Source organism: Carassius carassius, chromosome 27, assembly GCF_963082965.1.
Source record: "Carassius carassius chromosome 27, fCarCar2.1, whole genome shotgun sequence".
NCBI lineage: Eukaryota > Metazoa > Chordata > Actinopteri > Cypriniformes > Cyprinidae > Carassius > Carassius carassius.
The window spans coordinates 18183554-18201518 of NC_081781.1; the positions used below are offsets into that span (position 1 = coordinate 18183554).

General features: G+C 38.7%; 1 protein-coding gene across 3 annotated transcripts in view; it reads left to right on the forward strand.

Moving 5' to 3' along the window:
- Positions 1 to 17965, forward strand: part of cdc42bpb (CDC42 binding protein kinase beta (DMPK-like)) — a 79663-nt gene that overhangs the window by 45245 nt on the left and 16453 nt on the right. For 2 of the 3 annotated variants that reach the window (XM_059513039.1, XM_059513040.1), the window contains exons 6-20: positions 3089 to 3182; positions 5137 to 5337; positions 5674 to 5922; positions 6060 to 6294; positions 6846 to 6965; positions 7232 to 7365; positions 9003 to 9245; positions 9957 to 10067; positions 11009 to 11256; positions 11465 to 11570; positions 11672 to 11796; positions 12000 to 12105; positions 14363 to 14511; positions 14756 to 14853; positions 15437 to 15516. In XM_059513039.1, coding sequence (XP_059369022.1) covers positions 3089 to 3182; positions 5137 to 5337; positions 5674 to 5922; positions 6060 to 6294; positions 6846 to 6965; positions 7232 to 7365; positions 9003 to 9245; positions 9957 to 10067; positions 11009 to 11256; positions 11465 to 11570; positions 11672 to 11796; positions 12000 to 12105; positions 14363 to 14511; positions 14756 to 14853; positions 15437 to 15516 — 2299 coding nt within the window. Of the gene's footprint in view, positions 1 to 3088; positions 3183 to 5136; positions 5338 to 5673; positions 5923 to 6059; positions 6295 to 6845; positions 6966 to 7231; positions 7366 to 9002; positions 9246 to 9956; positions 10068 to 11008; positions 11257 to 11464; positions 11571 to 11671; positions 11797 to 11999; positions 12106 to 14362; positions 14512 to 14755; positions 14854 to 15436; positions 15517 to 16924; positions 16976 to 17965 lie in introns of all 3 variants that reach the window. The other variant, XM_059513038.1, reaches the window with a different exon arrangement.

The window sequence follows — 17965 nt, forward strand, 5'->3', positions numbered from 1 at the left end:
TGTCAGATGCGTCCGATTCGAGAATAGAGGAGCTGATGATAATGCGCATGTGTGATTCAGCGTGAAGCAAACCGACACACAGAGCGTCTGAACCAAACTGATTCTTTTGGTGATTGATTCTGAACTGATTCTGTGCTAATGTTATGAGCCCAGGTAAACCGAAGGCTTGCAATCATCGCCAATGACGCCATTACGTCGAGCGCAAAAGAACCGGTGAACCGTTTTCTTCAACCGGTTTATTGAATCGAACTGTCCGAAAGAACTACTGGTGATCCAAAAAAAACCGATGCAACCGGTTCTTGACTCGTGAACGAGTCATTATCTGGCTCGGCTCAGTGTTCATCTCTCTCTTCACAGCAGTTCAGTCAGTGTACTGTTTGAGTAAATGAATTACTCCAGGATATTGGTTTGTTTTAACTCAGAGGGAGTGTCAGCCACATTGAACAAATTAACAGTTTAAGTCATTTGTGGATTAATGCGTATTGGAGACGCGAACCGTTTAAAACGATTCAGTTCGATTTGGTGAACTGGTTCAAAAAGATCCGGTTACATCGAATGATTCGTTCGCGAACCGGATATGACAAACTGCTTTGTTTTGAACTCTCTCTCACAACAGACACGGAAGAGAAGACAATGCTGAATAAATTCGTAGTTTTTGCTATTTTTGGACCAAAATGTATTTTCGATGCTTCAAAAAATTCTAACTGACCCTCTGATGTCACATGGACTACTTTGATCATGTTTTTCTTACCTTTCTGGACATGGACAGTATACTATACACAAAGCTTCAATGGAGGGACTAAAAGCTCTCGGACTAAATCTAAAATATCTTAAACTGTGTTCCAAAGATAAATGGAGGTCTTACTGGTTTGGAACGACATGAGGGTGAGTTATTAATGACACAATTTTCATTTTTGGGTGAACTATCCCTTTAACAGCATCAGTTCTCATTTTACGGAAAAGAGCAGCATTAATTTAATTAGTCATACAGGTTTGTATTGATATGAGGGTAAATTAATTAAAACCTTTTCCCCCAACCAATAATAACAGTTCTCTTAAACACATTGCAACATTCTCACTTATAGTAAACAGCTTGCCAGCCCAAAGCAGCTGACTAAAGTCATGCTAGCGCTCATAAACATGCGTGTGTCCACGGGTACATCCCTTCGTGCTTATACTGACACCCAGTGAGGTTGTGAATGGTGTGGTGTGTGTGTGTGTGTGAGTTTTGATACCATGTTTACTCTGTACCCGCTGTGCTCGCCATGGTGCCAGGGCTGTGAATCAGAGGGCACTGTGTGTGTGGCCCAGTCGTCGAGAGACAGGGACTGAGTGTGTGTGAATGGGGGAGGGTGAACAAAGGCAGGCTGTTTACATGGAGAGCAAGGCATGGCTGGGCATGGAGAAACAGCCACCCTGCAGAGCAGACGCAGGGTGGGTTGCCCACTGGAGTAATAACACCTCACAGCGCAGGGCAGCGTCAGCTGTGTGATTAACGGCGCTGAGTGCCATATTTTTTTCGCCTCTGTCAGCCATCTTTATAGAGATGGTTCTTAACTGATGGGTCATGACCCAAGAATGAGCCACAGGTCTGTGCTTAATGTGAATAATAATATGCAACCTACTGGGGTGGGCAATATGATCAAAAGCTTATGACAATATAAGTAATTTTATTTCATGGTAACGATATATCACAATGTAGTTATTTTTGCTTTAAATTTTTTGCAAAACTGGAATACCACATAAAACATTTGTGATTTAAAGCACCATTTCCATTCAACAAGTCAAAGAGAACAAAATTCTTGATGAACTGGCACTAAATATCTCGGAGAAAACTAGGAGAAGCCACTGAATATAATAATTTTCATAAGTAATAAATTACTTGCGCATCGAAGAGATTAGACGTAACACAATAAATGCGGTCATTGCTTTTAGAGGTGGGAACACAGTCATGTACGACAGTAATTATACAGAAATACTTTGACACACTTTCCTCTGGCATTTCAGAATGACCAAAAGTAAGAAATACTTCGTGACCACTTAATACAGCAAACAAAGTCACATGAACGTGTAACACAGATTGAGACAATAGTCAAAAATCTCTACCAGTTAATCAGGTCTATTGGTATATCGCTCACCCCAACAGCCTTCAATACAAACATGCGTACATAAGCTAGCATGGTCACTCAAAAAATTGTTCAAAGAAATCAATACTTTAGCAAGGATTCATCAAAAGGGACAGTAAAGTAAAAGTAAGAAATACTTCTTGAGCACAAATCAGCATATTAGAATGATTCATGTAGGGTCATGTGACTTCAAAGGCTGGAAAGACTGAAGACTGCTGGAAATTCAGCTTTGACATTACAGGAATAAATAACTTATGAAAACTCGTTAAAATAGAAAAGGTTTTTTGGAATTGTAAAAATATTTCACAATTTTCCACGGTTTTTGACTCTTTAGCATTTATAGTCTTTGTTAATGTAAGTTAATAAAATACAATTCATTGTTTGTTCTCAGCATATTAACAAATGTTACCAACATATTTGATTTATTTTAAATGTATCAGTTGAAATTACAAACAAATAAACATAGTCAAATGAAACCTTTTGTAAAGTGAAAAAAGAGATTTATCAGCCATTTATTATATCTAGCCAAATAAGGTGGATGCCAACCTGGACTGGTTGCATGATATACCCTCATCCTCAAAAACCAAAACTGCAGATGGTTAAGAAGATAATGATACTACCTAGACGTCATTAATTGCAAGTTAACATGCAATGAGGGTAAACATGGTTTCCGCTGACCACATTGTGTTTAAATACTGAGAGCATGAAACCACTGAAATTTGAGACATTTACAAACCAAAATTGTTGATTTTCCTGGTCATTCTAAGTGATGTTAGTAATTCGACATATTATTGGGCCCATGCTGTTCATTTTAATATTCATAGTTACCTCATTAAATTGTGCTAAACAATTTGGATTTTGGTCACCACTCGATGTCCAAAGTAAAGTCCTGAAGAAAAGCTGGTTAAGAACCACTGCTTGAGTTATTTCATGCTTAAATGCCGTGTTTCCTGTTCCAACAGGGACATAAAACCAGACAACGTGCTACTAGACAAGAATGGTCACATCCGTCTCGCTGACTTCGGCTCCTGTCTGAAGATGATGCAAGATGGCACGGTGAGTATGTGATGACGGGCTCAGCTTTGAACTCAAATGTCGATCTAAAACCAGTCAGTTTGAAATCTTTGCAGGGTGGTCTCCATCTGTTTGGTGAAAGCACTGCCCTGCCCTCTCTTCTCTTTCTGCTCCTGACATTCATAGAGCTGCTTTTGGCCCTGCTGCTCTAGAAGGGGAGGGCTAAGTAGAAAGGCCCATCGCTGCCCACTCCTCTGATGAGTCAACATAGCGCACTGATAAGACCAAGGCCAAAGCAGCTTTCATCTCCTGCTCTGTGTGTGTTCTCTGTGCCAGCAGCATGTAGAAGGGCAGAGCGGGACTTTAGTTTTCAGCTGCACATGTGCTGTGTTTCACACCAACTGAGCAGATCCCTGCATATTTGTAGATGTTACACCTATATTTAGATGTTGAGTACAAGAGATCTTTGCAGTTATTCAAAACAAAAGCAAATTCATGATCGGTTCACAATAATATCTGCATGCGCTGTGAGTTTTAAGTGCTTATAACACGTTTGCTGTTGTCAGCATAAGAGAAGCTTTAAAGGCTTCCAGCAGTTTTCAACAGGAAATAAAATCTTGCTGGTTGAACATGAAAATGAAGAAATTGAAAATAAATCATGTAATAAATTCTATTACATTAAATCATGTAATAAATATTAGTGTTGTTGTTTTATATATATATATATATACTGTATAGTGTGTGTGTGTGTGTGTGTGTGTGTGTATATATATATACACACACACACACACACACACACACATTGGTAAAATTTTTGTTTTTAGAAAAAAATATCAATTTATTATAAATGCAAAAATAAAATTAAATTAGAAACGAATAATAGTAATTATTAGTAGTAGTAACATATATGTTTGTTTACATTCTGCAGTCTTAAAAATAAGCACGGGCCACCTGGGGCTTTAAAAAATTAAAATAATAATACTACTCAAAATTTGTTCATCAGAAAGTCACATTTTGATTTTTTTTTCACAAATAATTCAGCCATAGAAGATTGTGGTCTTGCGATCATTGTATTGGACAAGTCATCAATGTTTTGTTCCATTTTTTACTGCTGTAGTTTAAATGTGTGTACCTGCTAGAAGTCAATTTTGCCTGTTTATAGTCACACTTACATAAAGGTGAGATTTTGCGAACATTAAAGTAAAAGCCACAAAGCCTTCAATTTTTTTGTCAGGGTGTCTGTAATGTTGCTTGAAGGCATCTTTATGCATTTCTCAACATCTTTCAGTGTTATCTTAGACAGTCTTTACGTCTTCTCTGCAATTAAACATTCTAGAAAAATAACCGGAGGTCAAGACATGTTTGGTACATGTTTTATGGGCAAGACTTGGCATGGTGAATATTATGCATCTACGTCTTGATAGTAGTGTTTTTGTGCACTACTGGTTACTGTGTCCATAGTTGTTGTCACTAATTTAAAGGCATCAAGAAGTTCGGGCTCTGTAAGATTTTTTTATGTCTTCGAAAAAATCTCTTAGGCTCAGACTTATATATATATATATATATATATATATATTTTTTTTTATGAAATCTTAATTTAAAATAACTGTTTTCTAGATTACTTTCTATTTTAAAATTTTGTTTGTCCCTGTAATGGCAAAGCTGAATTTGCAGTATTATTACTCCAGTCTTTAGTGTCACATGATTCATTAAAAGCATTCTAATATGCTGATTTGCTTCTCAGAAAAATATTACTTATTATTATCAATGTTGAAAACAGTTATGCTGCTCCATATTTGTGTGGAAACGAACTATAATATATTTTTCAGGATTCTTTGAATTGAAAATTCAAAAGAACAGCAATTATTTTAACAATCTTATAACATTATAGAAATCTTTCTAGTCTCTTTGAAAAGCATTAATTTTCAATTTTGAATGGAAATGAAGACCTCTTCAGCCTTGTTTGTGACCTCACTTCCTGTCGTCCCCTGTGCAGGTCCAGTCATCAGTGGCTGTGGGCACCCCAGACTACATCTCCCCTGAGATCCTGCAGGCCATGGAGGATGGCATGGGGAAGTACGGGCCGGAGTGTGACTGGTGGTCTCTTGGCGTCTGCATGTATGAGATGCTCTACGGCGAGACGCCCTTCTACGCTGAATCCTTGGTGGAGACCTACGGGAAGATCATGAACCACGAGGTGAGATGATCTATCATTTTGTTTTTGGTGTTTGTCCAGTTTACTACTGAAAAAGCAAACACACATTAACAATCTCACATTTGCATCTTGAGAAATTAGAACTTTCTCATGATAGAAAAAGCATGAACCACAGTGAATCCGTTGATAAGGTTTGTTTATAGCTTGTAAAAATAAAGCGTAAGCTAATTATCATGACAAATAAAATTCCAGCTGTAACTCCTTTGGGATACATAACATGGTTCATAAAATCAGGACTGCCCTAATTTTATCAGCATATCTGGTTAACCCTGAGTTGTGTTTTAGTGTTGAAAATCTGGTCTGATTTGCTCTATTTAGGAGCGATTCCAGTTCCCCTCTCACATCACGGATGTCTCCGAGGATGCTAAAGATCTGATGCAGCGGCTCATCTGCAGTAGAGAGCGTCGGTTAGGTCAGCAGTGCATCGAGGAATTCAAGAAGCACCCCTTCTTCTCCGGCATTGACTGGGAGAACATCCGCAACACAGAGGCACCGTACATCCCTGACGTCAGCTCCCCCTCAGACACCTCCAACTTTGATGTAGATGACGATGTGCTGAAAAACCCGGTAGGTTTAATTCATTTGATGGAGAAAAAAAAAAAAGCATTTTGTCCCATATGAAATAAGAAGCTTGAAACCTTAAGTATACTGGAGTGCCCACTAGTTTTTATTTAACTTTTGACTCTTTCTGTTTCCCCCTGCAGGACATCGCTCCCCCAGTATCTCACACAGGTTTCACCGGGCAGCACTTGCCCTTTGTGGGCTTCACCTACACCACAGACAGCTGTTTCTCAGAACGCAGCAGCGTGAGGAGGGTGGCGCTGGCGGATGGAGGCGCTGGGGAGGATCTCCAGGATGGGGGTCTGCAGGTGGAAGCCTTTGAGAAGAGGATTCGTTGTCTGGAGCAGGAGAAACAGGAGCTCAACCGCAAGCTGCAGGGTAATAAATATAAACTCCACCTGATATCTGAAGAATGCATTCACAGGATTGGTTCATCCAGAATTTTTATTGTCATCAGTTACTTGGAAGACTTTTGTTCATCTTTGAAACTTTTTGTTCAAATGAAGGCGTTTTAAATAAATAACTAATAGATTTTTCCATTGTAAGTCCATTCCACCGAAGCTTCAAAAGATTAATAAAGACATTATAAAGGTATTCCATATGAATTAATTATATGTGAATAAAGCCTGAATTAGTCTGTTCCTTATAAAGTGTGTTGGATTAAACTGCTTTATGCTTTAATCTCTTTATGAACTTTTTGAAGCAACAAAAACCGAAATCTCTCAGGCTTCATAAAATATTTTTATTTGGCCTAAAAGTGGTTTTGATGGCAGAATCGTTTGCCAAAAGAGTAATTTTTGGTTGAATTAGCACGAAGCCATTATTATATAATCTATCTGGCGTTAGTAGTTTTGTTTCATTTTGTAAATCCATCAGTGAAATGTATTCTGAGAATATACTGATGGTTTGTTCCACCCTTGATTTCCCAGAATCCACTCAGGCTGTTCAGTCCCTCCATGGCTCGGGGCGTGGGGCTTGCACACTTGGTCGTGATAAAGAGGTTAAAAAACTCAATGAGGAAATCGATCGGCTGAAAAAGAAATTGGCAGGTAATGGGTCACCCAATCCTTATCAATTGATATATGATATGATAAAGTCTGTTATGAGTCTTGTCAAAGCGCCACACACATGCCTAAATTATAAATTAACTATGATCACACATTCATAGAAAAATTCCTCTAAGTCTTTGTGTCAAGATTGCGAGTCAGTGCCACTTCCTCTTATCAGAAGTTCTTGATTTGATTATTTGGCTGTACATTTGTGTCAGCTAATGAGTCACATCCAAGATAACTCTGAGTAACTTGTCTCTCCTCAGACTCTGATAGGCTTGAGCACCAGCTGGAGGAGGCGGTGACTCTGAGACAGGACTTTGAAAGTTCCTCCACCAAACTAAAGGCCCTGGACAAGCAAGTCAAAGCTCTCAAGCAGGAGAAGGAGGATATCCATAAGGTACGAGTGACTGGAGAGTTGGGTTACCAGTCATTCCTGAATGCAAGAACTGCTTTCTTGTAGTGCGAGAAATTATTCCCACAAATGTAAATATTCCTAAACATTTTCTGTCCTGCATGGGACGCAAAAGGAATTTCTGATTTCAGTTTACAATTTTGTTCCTGAAAAGTTACATTTAATGTTTGTTTCTGTATGATGAAGAACAAATATTTGGGAAGAAACAGTCATCAATTGGTAACTGATGAGATGCATTTACTCTTGGAAAAGTTATTTACACAAATCATTTCAAATACATTATAAATAGTACCATCAAAAACGATTAATCACGATTATGTGCATTCAAATCAGGTTTTTTGTTCGTTTAATATGTGTACTATGTTGATATATTTTTTTTTTTTATAAATACACACATGCAGTATATATTTAGAAAATATTTACATTAATCAATTTATTCATATTATTTATATATAAATATATTTAATATATAAACATACCATTTTTAATAAGTATATACATGTATGTTTACTTAATATACGCAGTACACGCACATATATTACATATTAACAACCAGCCAGTAACTACACTGACTTAAGTTACACAAGCCTTAAAAATATATGAAAATGCACCTTTCAACTTATTAAACATGTCTAATTTTGAATCTAAATTTGAATTATGCATTCGTGCATATGTTTTTTTTTTTTTTTTGGACCTTGTGATTTTAAAGAATTTAAAATCCAGTCAATAACCGTTGCATTTAAGTGTGCACTCTGTTATTGTTTTGTCAATAACCCATTACACTCAGGTGTAGGTCACCAAAAGAAAGAAAATATTTGCTGCTTTTGTTTGTTTGTTTCACTGCAAAGAACATGCTGTATGGTTTAAATTCACTAAAATAAATGTATTTGAAAAAAGTAAACGACTGCTTTTCAGAACAAGAACAGGATAACAGTTCTCAACTCTGCTGTAAAGAGATACGAGGTGTAAAAATCTCTTGAGCACCTTCAGAATAAGTGTCGTTATATACTGTACATGAAACACGTTACGTGCTGTAACAGATTACGTAATTGCAGGAGAACAGTTCTCCTGTCCTCGTGCTGGAGATTACATGTCCTCTACATCAGCTTTATTCAATCAGGAAGTTCATAAACACTGGCCTTCTTCATTAAGATTAATGTCATCACCCCTCACACAGGGCAGGTCAAGATTCTCACTGCGTATCACATTTTTAACTAATCGAATTTGTCGGACTGTTCCACTTGACTCTTGACCCAGAGACCTGGCTCGTACCCACCAAAGCTCTGCACGGCTGGTGGATGAGAACCATTCCAGCCTGTTTATTTAAGTTTATTTAAAATACTTCCAGTAAGATTTCTCTTTGTTAATTTCACGTGTGCCAGTTGATATCCTCCTTACGAACGTGTCTCTCATTCTTTTAGCACACAACTCCCAATTCTCTTGATGATTTCTATTTCTCACTCAGCCTCTTTTCAGTCCTTTCTCTCCAGGCGCGGCTGCTCTTTCCTCTTTCTCTCCTTCCACTGCTCTTCTCGCTCACTCTTTCAGTGCTATCGTTTTCACACCTTCTGATCTCACCCCTCCATCCCATTTCATCCGTTTCTCTTGCTCTCCCTTTGCAGCAACTGGTGGAGTCTCTGGATCGCCTGAAGTCTCAGACCAAGGAGCTGAAGGACGCCCACCAGCAGAGGAAGCTGGCCATGCAGGAGTTCTCGGAGCTGAATGAGCGCATGGCCGAGCTGCGCTCGCAGAAGCAGCGTCTGTCGAGGCAGCTGCGGGACAAAGAGGAGGAGATGGAGACAGTGATGCAGAAGATCGACGTCATGCGCCAGGACATCCGCAAAACCGAGAAGGCCCGCAAAGAGGTGAGCAGCATGATTGAAGGGGGTCACGCGGCTCCTCTTGTAATGTTATGACTGTTTTGGGTCTGGTTTTTAAGTAAATGGAGATGAATTGTCAGGGGCTTTCAATCAGGAAGATGTATTCACCAGTCATCCCGGTATTCCAAACCGGTGCCGTGCCGTGTTTATTTTTCCGCTTCATCATGTTAACACCCCCGGGGCTGACGGAGGGAATAGTCGGATGAAAATAAGGCCTTGGAATGCGCCACATTTTTGAAGTTCATAAGTCACGCTCTAGAGAGAGACTGACTCAACAGCTCCAAATCTCCCTAGACGACAGCAGGAATGTCTTCACACCCCTTCATGCCCCCTCTCGTCCCTGCAGACCAGCCACACGGACCCAATGACCTCTTCTGGACCTCAGTGACTAACTCGAGCCAGGTGGACGACCCTGACCACAGTGCTGACTGCAGCTGGATTGAGGCTCTCCCCCATTTAAACGCTCTTTTCTTTTGTTTCTTTTCTTTCTCATGTACAAGGCGGAAGCATCTCGGGGTGAACAAAATCGTTGTTCTTGATGTCAGGATCTTTTTGGCATTCAAAGACATAACGTCTCGCGGGGTGTGTGCAGTTGAAATTAGGCCAAGATTGAAGGGTTCATGAGAATGTCTGTACAAATCCCAGTTCGTTTTTTTTTTTCATATTGATTTTTTTTCTTATGTGTGTGTGTGATAGCTGGAGTCTCAGCTGGAGGATGCGCGTGCCGAAGCCTCTAAGGAGCGTAAGCTCAGAGAGCACAGTGAAGTCTACTCTAAACAACTGGAGAGCGAGCTGGAGACACTCAAGGTCAGAGGTCACTCATTCATACACTGCCTTTTTACTGACTTCAGCCAACTTATGAATTTTTTTAATGGGTGAATCTCATGATAACATATCTGGGTCATATTTAACCAAAATTTGCAACAAAAAAATAAACCCTTTAAATTAAGTAAAAACTAAAATATGTTTTTTTTATTTTATATATATATATATATATATATATATATATACAATTTTGTCTAAAAAAAAAAAAAAAAGTAAAATCATCACATTAAATGTTACAAGTGTATTTAGGCTGCACATCATTATTTACGGTATAAAAAATTGTTACATTTAATAGTGTTATTAAAGTATTAGTGTTTTAATTTTAATGGTCAGATGACAACAAAGGTAAACTACATTTAAAAATAAAGGAAATATTTATGATATCGACTGATACAAAAAAAAAACTCTACAATATCACCCAGATAACCCATATGGTGTAGATATATGCATGCCTAATTTCAAGCAGAATAAGATTTTGTCTGCTTTTTGGATAAGGTATAGCATGCTCTTGACAGCTTCTCTGAGATTCACCATTTTCCTTATCCGTTATCTTCTAACCTCTCTACTGCCTTCCAACCTGTTAACCTCATACGTCACCTTGCATTCCCTTTTGTCTTTTTCCTCCGGCCTTGTGTGGGATATCCTGTCGAGTTATTTTTAGCAGGATGATCCTTCTTTGTTTTTTGTTTTTTTCATTTGCATGAAAATCAAGAAGACCCTTTAGCCTCCTTGCTCACTCTTCTTCCTGTGCTCTCCATTATGTGTCTGTTTGTGTTTGGTTGTAGGGCTGGATGTTGATTTAAAATTTCTCACGGTTTATTGAAGCAATGAATTGTGTTAATTGAAAGTGTTAATAGCTCAAATGTATTTGTAAATGTCTTTTGTTTTAGGATATCTCTCACTCCGATTGTTTCTTCTTTCAGGTCAAGCAGGGAACGGGTCGCGCCTCAGGTTCCAGTTCAGAGACTCAGCAGGAGCTCACCAAGCTGAAGTCAGAGCTGGATAAGAAGGTGCTGTTCTATGAGGAGGAGCTGGTGAGACGTGATGCCAGCCACACTACAGAGCTGAAGAACCTGAGGAAGGAGCTCCATGACTCTGAGGGTCAACAGCTGTCACTGCACAAAGAGCTGCTGGTGCTCAAAGACAAACTGGAAAAGGCCAAGAGAGAGCGGTACGCTGCACTGTCACCTGTCCAGGGTGTGGGTTGACACCAAAAGATTTGATTCCAGCTAGTGATAGATGACAGTGAGGTTGTCAGAATTGGCTTAAATCTAAGAAGAAATTGTATGCAACAAAAAATGTAAATCATGAATAATCTTTTTTTAAAGAAGTCTCTTACGCTAACTGAGGCAGTTATTATTACTATTTCCATCACACAGGCAAACCGAGATGGATGAGGCCATGGGTGCACTGAAGGAGAAGTTTGAACGGGAACGCAACCTTCTGAGTGAAGAAAACCGTAAACTCACTGCAGAAACAGACAGGGTAGGACACCATCTTTCATATTGCAAGAGGCCACCTTGAGTATTAGGTTTTGGAGTAATACTCAGTCCTTGACACTGATCCTGAAATCTCCTCCTCTGCAGCTCTGCAACTTTGTGGACAAGCTGAAGGCTCAGATCAGACAGCTGGAGGGTGAGCTCCAAGATCTGGCCTCGAAGAAAGAGAGTGTAGCACACTGGGAAGCACAGATCGCTGAGATCATCCAATGGTGAGAAAGACCTCCCTTATATTCATTTATATGTGGCTCATTTGTAGCTATCAAAAACTACAAGCGCCAAAATAAACCTTCTTGTGTCTCTTCAGGTGCACACAAAAAGATTTTTGCCTGAATTACATTTTTTGCAATAAAAAATGTATATGTCTTGGATTGGTGGGATTGTGGCCAAATTTATGACGGTATATATTTTGTAGGGTGAGCGATGAGAAAGATGCACGCGGCTACCTTCAGGCTCTGGCCTCCAAGATGACGGAAGAGCTGGAGTCTCTGCGTAGCTCAAGTCTGGGATCCAGAACACTGGTAAACATTACAATTTCTATATTTAAAGAAGGGAAGTTAAGTTGCTATCGGGAATATTTCCCAGAGCTGCATAATCAAGCTTTCACCACAGAACTCCCAGTTAAACAGCTGATCTGCTCCAGTTTTAGTTTATAGGGATTTATAGGGCATCAGTTATGATAGAGTGAGACTTCTAATTTTGTCAGTGAGTGGAAAGCTCTCGCTCTCGTTCTCTCCAACTCCATGGAGCCGTAGCACAGTAACATTAGATTTGCTTTAAATAGCAAATCTAATAGAAATTGATTGAAGGGAAGTGACATGTTAATGTTGTAGGTGTAGGAGGTCACATTTGATTTAATATCCTTTTCTAAGAAGGTTAAAGACTGACTGTAGGAGACTGGCATTAGTGCCTTTCCCTCTTGAAAGTGCTGTTTGTTAGTGCAGTAGTGAAATCTGCTGATGAGAACCATTAATTTACGACCCTGAAGTTTTGGGTTGAAGCCACGGTCCAAAGATGTGGTCAACGTTGCTTATTCTCAAATTGAACTAATTGGCTTTATTGCAGGGTTGCTGAGGGATCTGGTATAAATAAAAGTCAATAGACTCTGGCTATTGGAGAAGTTTGCCACAAATGTCCTGTGTTTGGGTTATGGAGTTAAAAAATGTACAAATTGAATTCATTAGAATGCCATGTTTTTAGTTGTGGTTTTGTTGATTTTCAAAATAATTTCTGTAGGTTTCAAAATGTTTCTTGAGCAGCAAATCAGCATGTTAAAATGATGGCTGAAAGACCATTGGACACCGAAGACGAATATTGATGCTGAATTGTAATAATACTCGACAGTATTGCTGTACAGTATTATATATCTTACAATATTTACTGCGCATTTATGATTTTACAAATGCAGCTTTGTTCTTTCAAAAACATAATCTTTTATAAAAACATTAAAAACTTTGGTAGTGTATCCATTGAAATAATTATGAGTATTATACATTAAAATCAATATTTATTATAACATTTTATATAGCGATTTCAATATATATCTGTATTAATATACTTTTGTGTAAATTTGAATGACTATATCAGCAAGGCCCTGGAGTAAGCATGCCAACCCAGAGGTCAATGGTGGCACCTCGGGTCACCAAGCGGGTGAGTGTATCCATCAAACCTCCAATCAGTGTGGAGAAGTTCCAAAAAGATTGTTTTCTTGGCCATTGGCCAATCAATCTGTCATTCATCTGTCCAGATTACTTAAAGGATAGGGTAAGCAGATTTTTTACATCTGAAATTACAAAGGACAGATGAATGAAAATGCTGCATCAGCTCTCCTCACTGATCATAATTCATATAACATGGAAAACATTTCGGATAAGCTCACTTCCATTGTTCTTATGAGGTCAAGTGTGTATACCCCTTAACTTTCCGCTTGCACGCTATTGGATGACATCAAATCAGTCATGCTGAGAAGTCATTAACTTGATAAGCTTAAACAATAGAGTGAGTGCTGCAGTATTAGGTCTAATTGTGAGCATGTTTGAGAGCCGCACTGGAAAATACACGCAGCTCAAATGTAAAGCTGATGAGTTCTGCCAGGAACACTCCCTTGAATGCCCTTCACGGCCGCTCACTTCCCATCAGCTGTGGGAGTGCAGTCACTTCATGGGCTTAATCAGTGAAATGGATGTAATCCTCTTCTTACATTCCTCAATATTCAGCTGTCCTTCATCCATTCACTGTCTATTTTTTTGTAAATTACTGTCTCGTCGCCACATAGCTCATGGAGACAAATGTTGTCTTGTAGCCACACGTGTAAATAGTGGACCATTGGCGACAGCTGAGATCAATAGCTATTAAACTGTTGGAGATCTAAGATAAGCCCTCAAGAGCCATCGGATTTATGGGAAATGCATCTTAAGGGATTCCATTCCTGTGCTAGAGATGATTTACGGTATCTGTCATGTGATGCAGTGCATTTTTTCCATGCATGATGCTTTCTCTGTGCTTTTGAAGAGCATCTTGTTTTTATGATCAACACAAAACATTGAGTTAATACATCATTGCACTGATTCTTGACATTGTAGAGGCAGGATTTTATATTCAAATACAACTACAGAAGTCCCTAAACAAACATATGATCTATCTTGAAAGCTTTAAATTAAAATGGAGTAAACTGATTGATCGCAAAAGTTGTTTTAAGACCTGCTGCATCATAATTGAATGTGCAAAGTCTCCTTTTTCTGGCTTCTTTTCAAAACACGCATCTCTTTTCCTTGGCAGGATCCTTTATGGAAGGTGCGCCGCAGTCAAAAGTTGGACATGTCTGCCCGTCTGGAGCTGCAGTCAGCCTTGGAAGCTGAAATCCGTGCCAAGCAACTGGTTCAGGACGAGCTGCGCAAGGTCAAGGCTACCAACATCTCTTTTGAGAGGTAAGTCTTTGATTTTTTATATATATATATATATATATATAATAAGTGACCTTTTTAATTAGTTTATTGTTCAAAGTCTCTTCTTCTATTTAAATAAACTGAGCAAATGCTTTTGGGGGCAATAGCAGGTAGCCTGGTGCGCGATGTGTGTGTTGCATGGGACTGGTTCAGTCTTATGTGCACATTACAAAAGGATACGTTATTAGTTAAAATGATCATACTTTTTGGACTTTCTCACTTACAGCAAACTGAAGGATACAGAAGCCAAGAACAAAGAGTTGGAGGAACAACTCGAGAATATGAAGAAGGAGATGGAAGAGAGCCGTTCACGATCAGACAAAGGTGAAAATGATTAACTTTATTACCGTATTTTCCGGACTATAAGTCACATTTTTTTTCATAGTATGGCTGGTCCTGCGACTTATAGTCAGGTGCGACTTATTTATCAAAATTACTTTGACATGAACCAAGAGAAATGAACTAAGAGACATGAACCCAGAGAAAACATTGCCGTCTCCAGCCGCGAGAGGGCGCTCTATGCTGCTCAGTGCTCCTGTAGTCTACACTGAAAACATAGAGCGCCCTCTCGCGGCTGTAGATGGTAATGTTTTCTCTTGGTTCTAAATAAATGTGACTTATAGTCCAGTGCGACTTATATATGTTTTTTTCCTCGTCATGACCTATTTTTGGACTGATGCGACTTATACTCAGGTGCGACTTATAGTCCGAAAAATACGGTACTTTGCCCTTTATATGCAAGACTTACTTTATATAATGCATCTATAAACCATGAGGTTGCATATTATCTCATCTTTTTAAGGAACATCTGAAGAGAACCTTATATAATTGCTGCCAGTTGTTAAATGGATAGATTTTCTGGTAATTATGTATTATTCCTGACCATTTTTTTTTTACTTAACTGTAGGCCTCAAACTGGCTGACTTCCAAGACTCCATCTTTGAGTACTTCAATACCTCTCCCCTCGCTCATGACCTGACATTCAGAGTAAGTGTTTCTGATAGTGTCTAGCCATCTGCTACTACATTACATGCATTAACAAGCCTCTTTCCATTCATTTCATCATCCTAATGACTTTCTGCCTCAGAAAATCAGAGACCTGATAGACCTAATGGTTTATCAAAGCGAAAAGGGGAATCAGTAGTATCCAGATTGAAACATTATATACACGTTTATGAATGTCTAGCAGATACTGGAGACTGGTTCTGATGTCCCTGATCTACTCAGTTGCCTCGGGCATCTGTATTCTTACACTTTTTCCTTTTTCTTTTTGATTGTTATTTTGTCGGAAGGGGTTGAAATGCATCTAACAGTTTTTTTCAGCATCTCGCCATGAGTGCTGCATTTCCCATACCTACAAACTCAATTGAAAGTCATCTTTTAGCAAAATGTACTGCTCTGATGTTGAAATGGGCCATTCATGCTGTTCGTGCAAATCCTAGAGGGAGTTCTTTTATTATATGAATGTATCTCTGATTTTTCTCAAGCGCCACCTACTGTCAGAAAGAGAATTTGTGTTTTCATTCTGCCGCTTTAGTTCAGACCAATGTGGAAAAATAAGTATAATGATTAATATAATGTATAATAATTTTTCATTTTGACTTTTCTTAATTATCTAAAGGTTTTATTTGAAATGTGAAGTTGCCTAAATTTTAGATTTTGATGTCATTTTATGGTTTAGAATGTTACAGTAGACATTGGTACTGTCAAAGCTATATTACGTAGTTCTATTCTAATTTAAGAATTTTCTTAAACTATTGCTGCTGTTGATTCCATTTTTTTTTTTTTTAAGAATTTAAAGAGTATTGATGGGTTTTATTAGATACAAATAGTTTTTCTTTTTTGCCCATCTGGAGTTTCCAGGTTTGATTTCAAACGCTGTATCAAGCTCAAAAACTACATATCAAGATGACTGCAGTCAGTTCCTGCTGCATTTGAGCTCAAGAGTGAGTCCCGTGTTGACCAGCCCCCCTTATCCTATTGGTGTAGATATGTGATATGAGTCTTCCTGCCCTGCCTCATCCTGAAATCGCTGACTCCAAACAGTTAGTTTGTAGCTTTCAATCACAACTTACTTTGGAACAGTAGCTCATGACTAAGACTTGAGCGATGGATTTGCTACAGTCACTGAGTCAGTTCAGTTCATGGCCAATTGGTCCATCATGCTTTGATTGCCTCATCGGAGACCAAGGCAACTGGACTATTTGCAAATCTTTCAGTTTAATGGAACCGCTTCCTTATTGCAGTGCATTAAAGTCTGATCAGGTTGACACATGTAGCCAGTCTGTGTTTCTGAGACTCGTGGGAATATAGGGAACGACCTAAATTTAAAGTTCATAAAAACAAAAGCTGTGTTACCTGTCATCTTATTTTTGTCCCCTTCAAAAAAAAAAAGGACTCCGTCTCCTCCTCATCCGCATCTTCTCTGCTTGCATTTTGGGATGAAGTAAGTTTGCTGAACAAAGCTCCTCCTTCTCTGAACTTTAACCTTGGCAGGAGTGATCTGTCAGCAGACAAAGTGTCTCAAGTCACATTGTAGTTCATCTTGTGCTTTGTTTGCCAAAATAAAATGGCACTCACATTACTTACTGTATGTTAATCATGCCTGACTCACCATTTAAGGCCAGACATTGACCATACGACTTATATTCAGCCTAACCAGCATGCCCCTCAGTTTGTATCTATTTTGTCTGCTGACCGTGTTCCTCTGCCATATTGCAACCAGACCCTAGATCCAATTAAGTCTAATTGTAGGTGCTAAAGGTTAGAGACTCACGTTTAGCATCCAGCAGTTAGTATTAACCACCTCCCCACTTCCTTCTAACCTCTTAAACGGCTAATGTGAATAACATCACTCTCCATGTGTCAAGTCTGCAAATGCACTAAGCCGTTAGTTAACTCTAAGAGCCCGCTAGGGCAATAAACATCAATCATTTAAACTGAATGACTAAGGCAACCAGCCATAAAAGGAATTGAATGAAATAAAATGAACTAGAGATGATTACACTGTGGGGGTTGTTTTGTGAATATTTATAGCCTACCAATATAGGTGATAATGGTAAGTATCTGTTTGTCGGCTAATTGAACATGAAAGTAATTCTCTGAGGAAAAAGTGATGTCAATTGATTCCTTAATGGTTTTTAATTACCTTCCGGTCTTTGTGCATCTATTTTTTTTTATCACCCTTAATTGATTGCGTTGTGCATTCACATGTTGCATAGATACACAGTTAGACTATATCATTATGCTTTGTTTAACAGTATTGGATTGTGCTTGGTAAGTAATATTATTTGTGCATAATTTGGGCTTAATTGCAGATAATGTTAGCTAAGGATGGTGTATCAGTTTACAAATGCTTCCTGAGATAAATTATAGTTGGCATAGGATTCATTCAGATTCTTCACACACACATTTTATGTAAATTTGAAAGAACCTT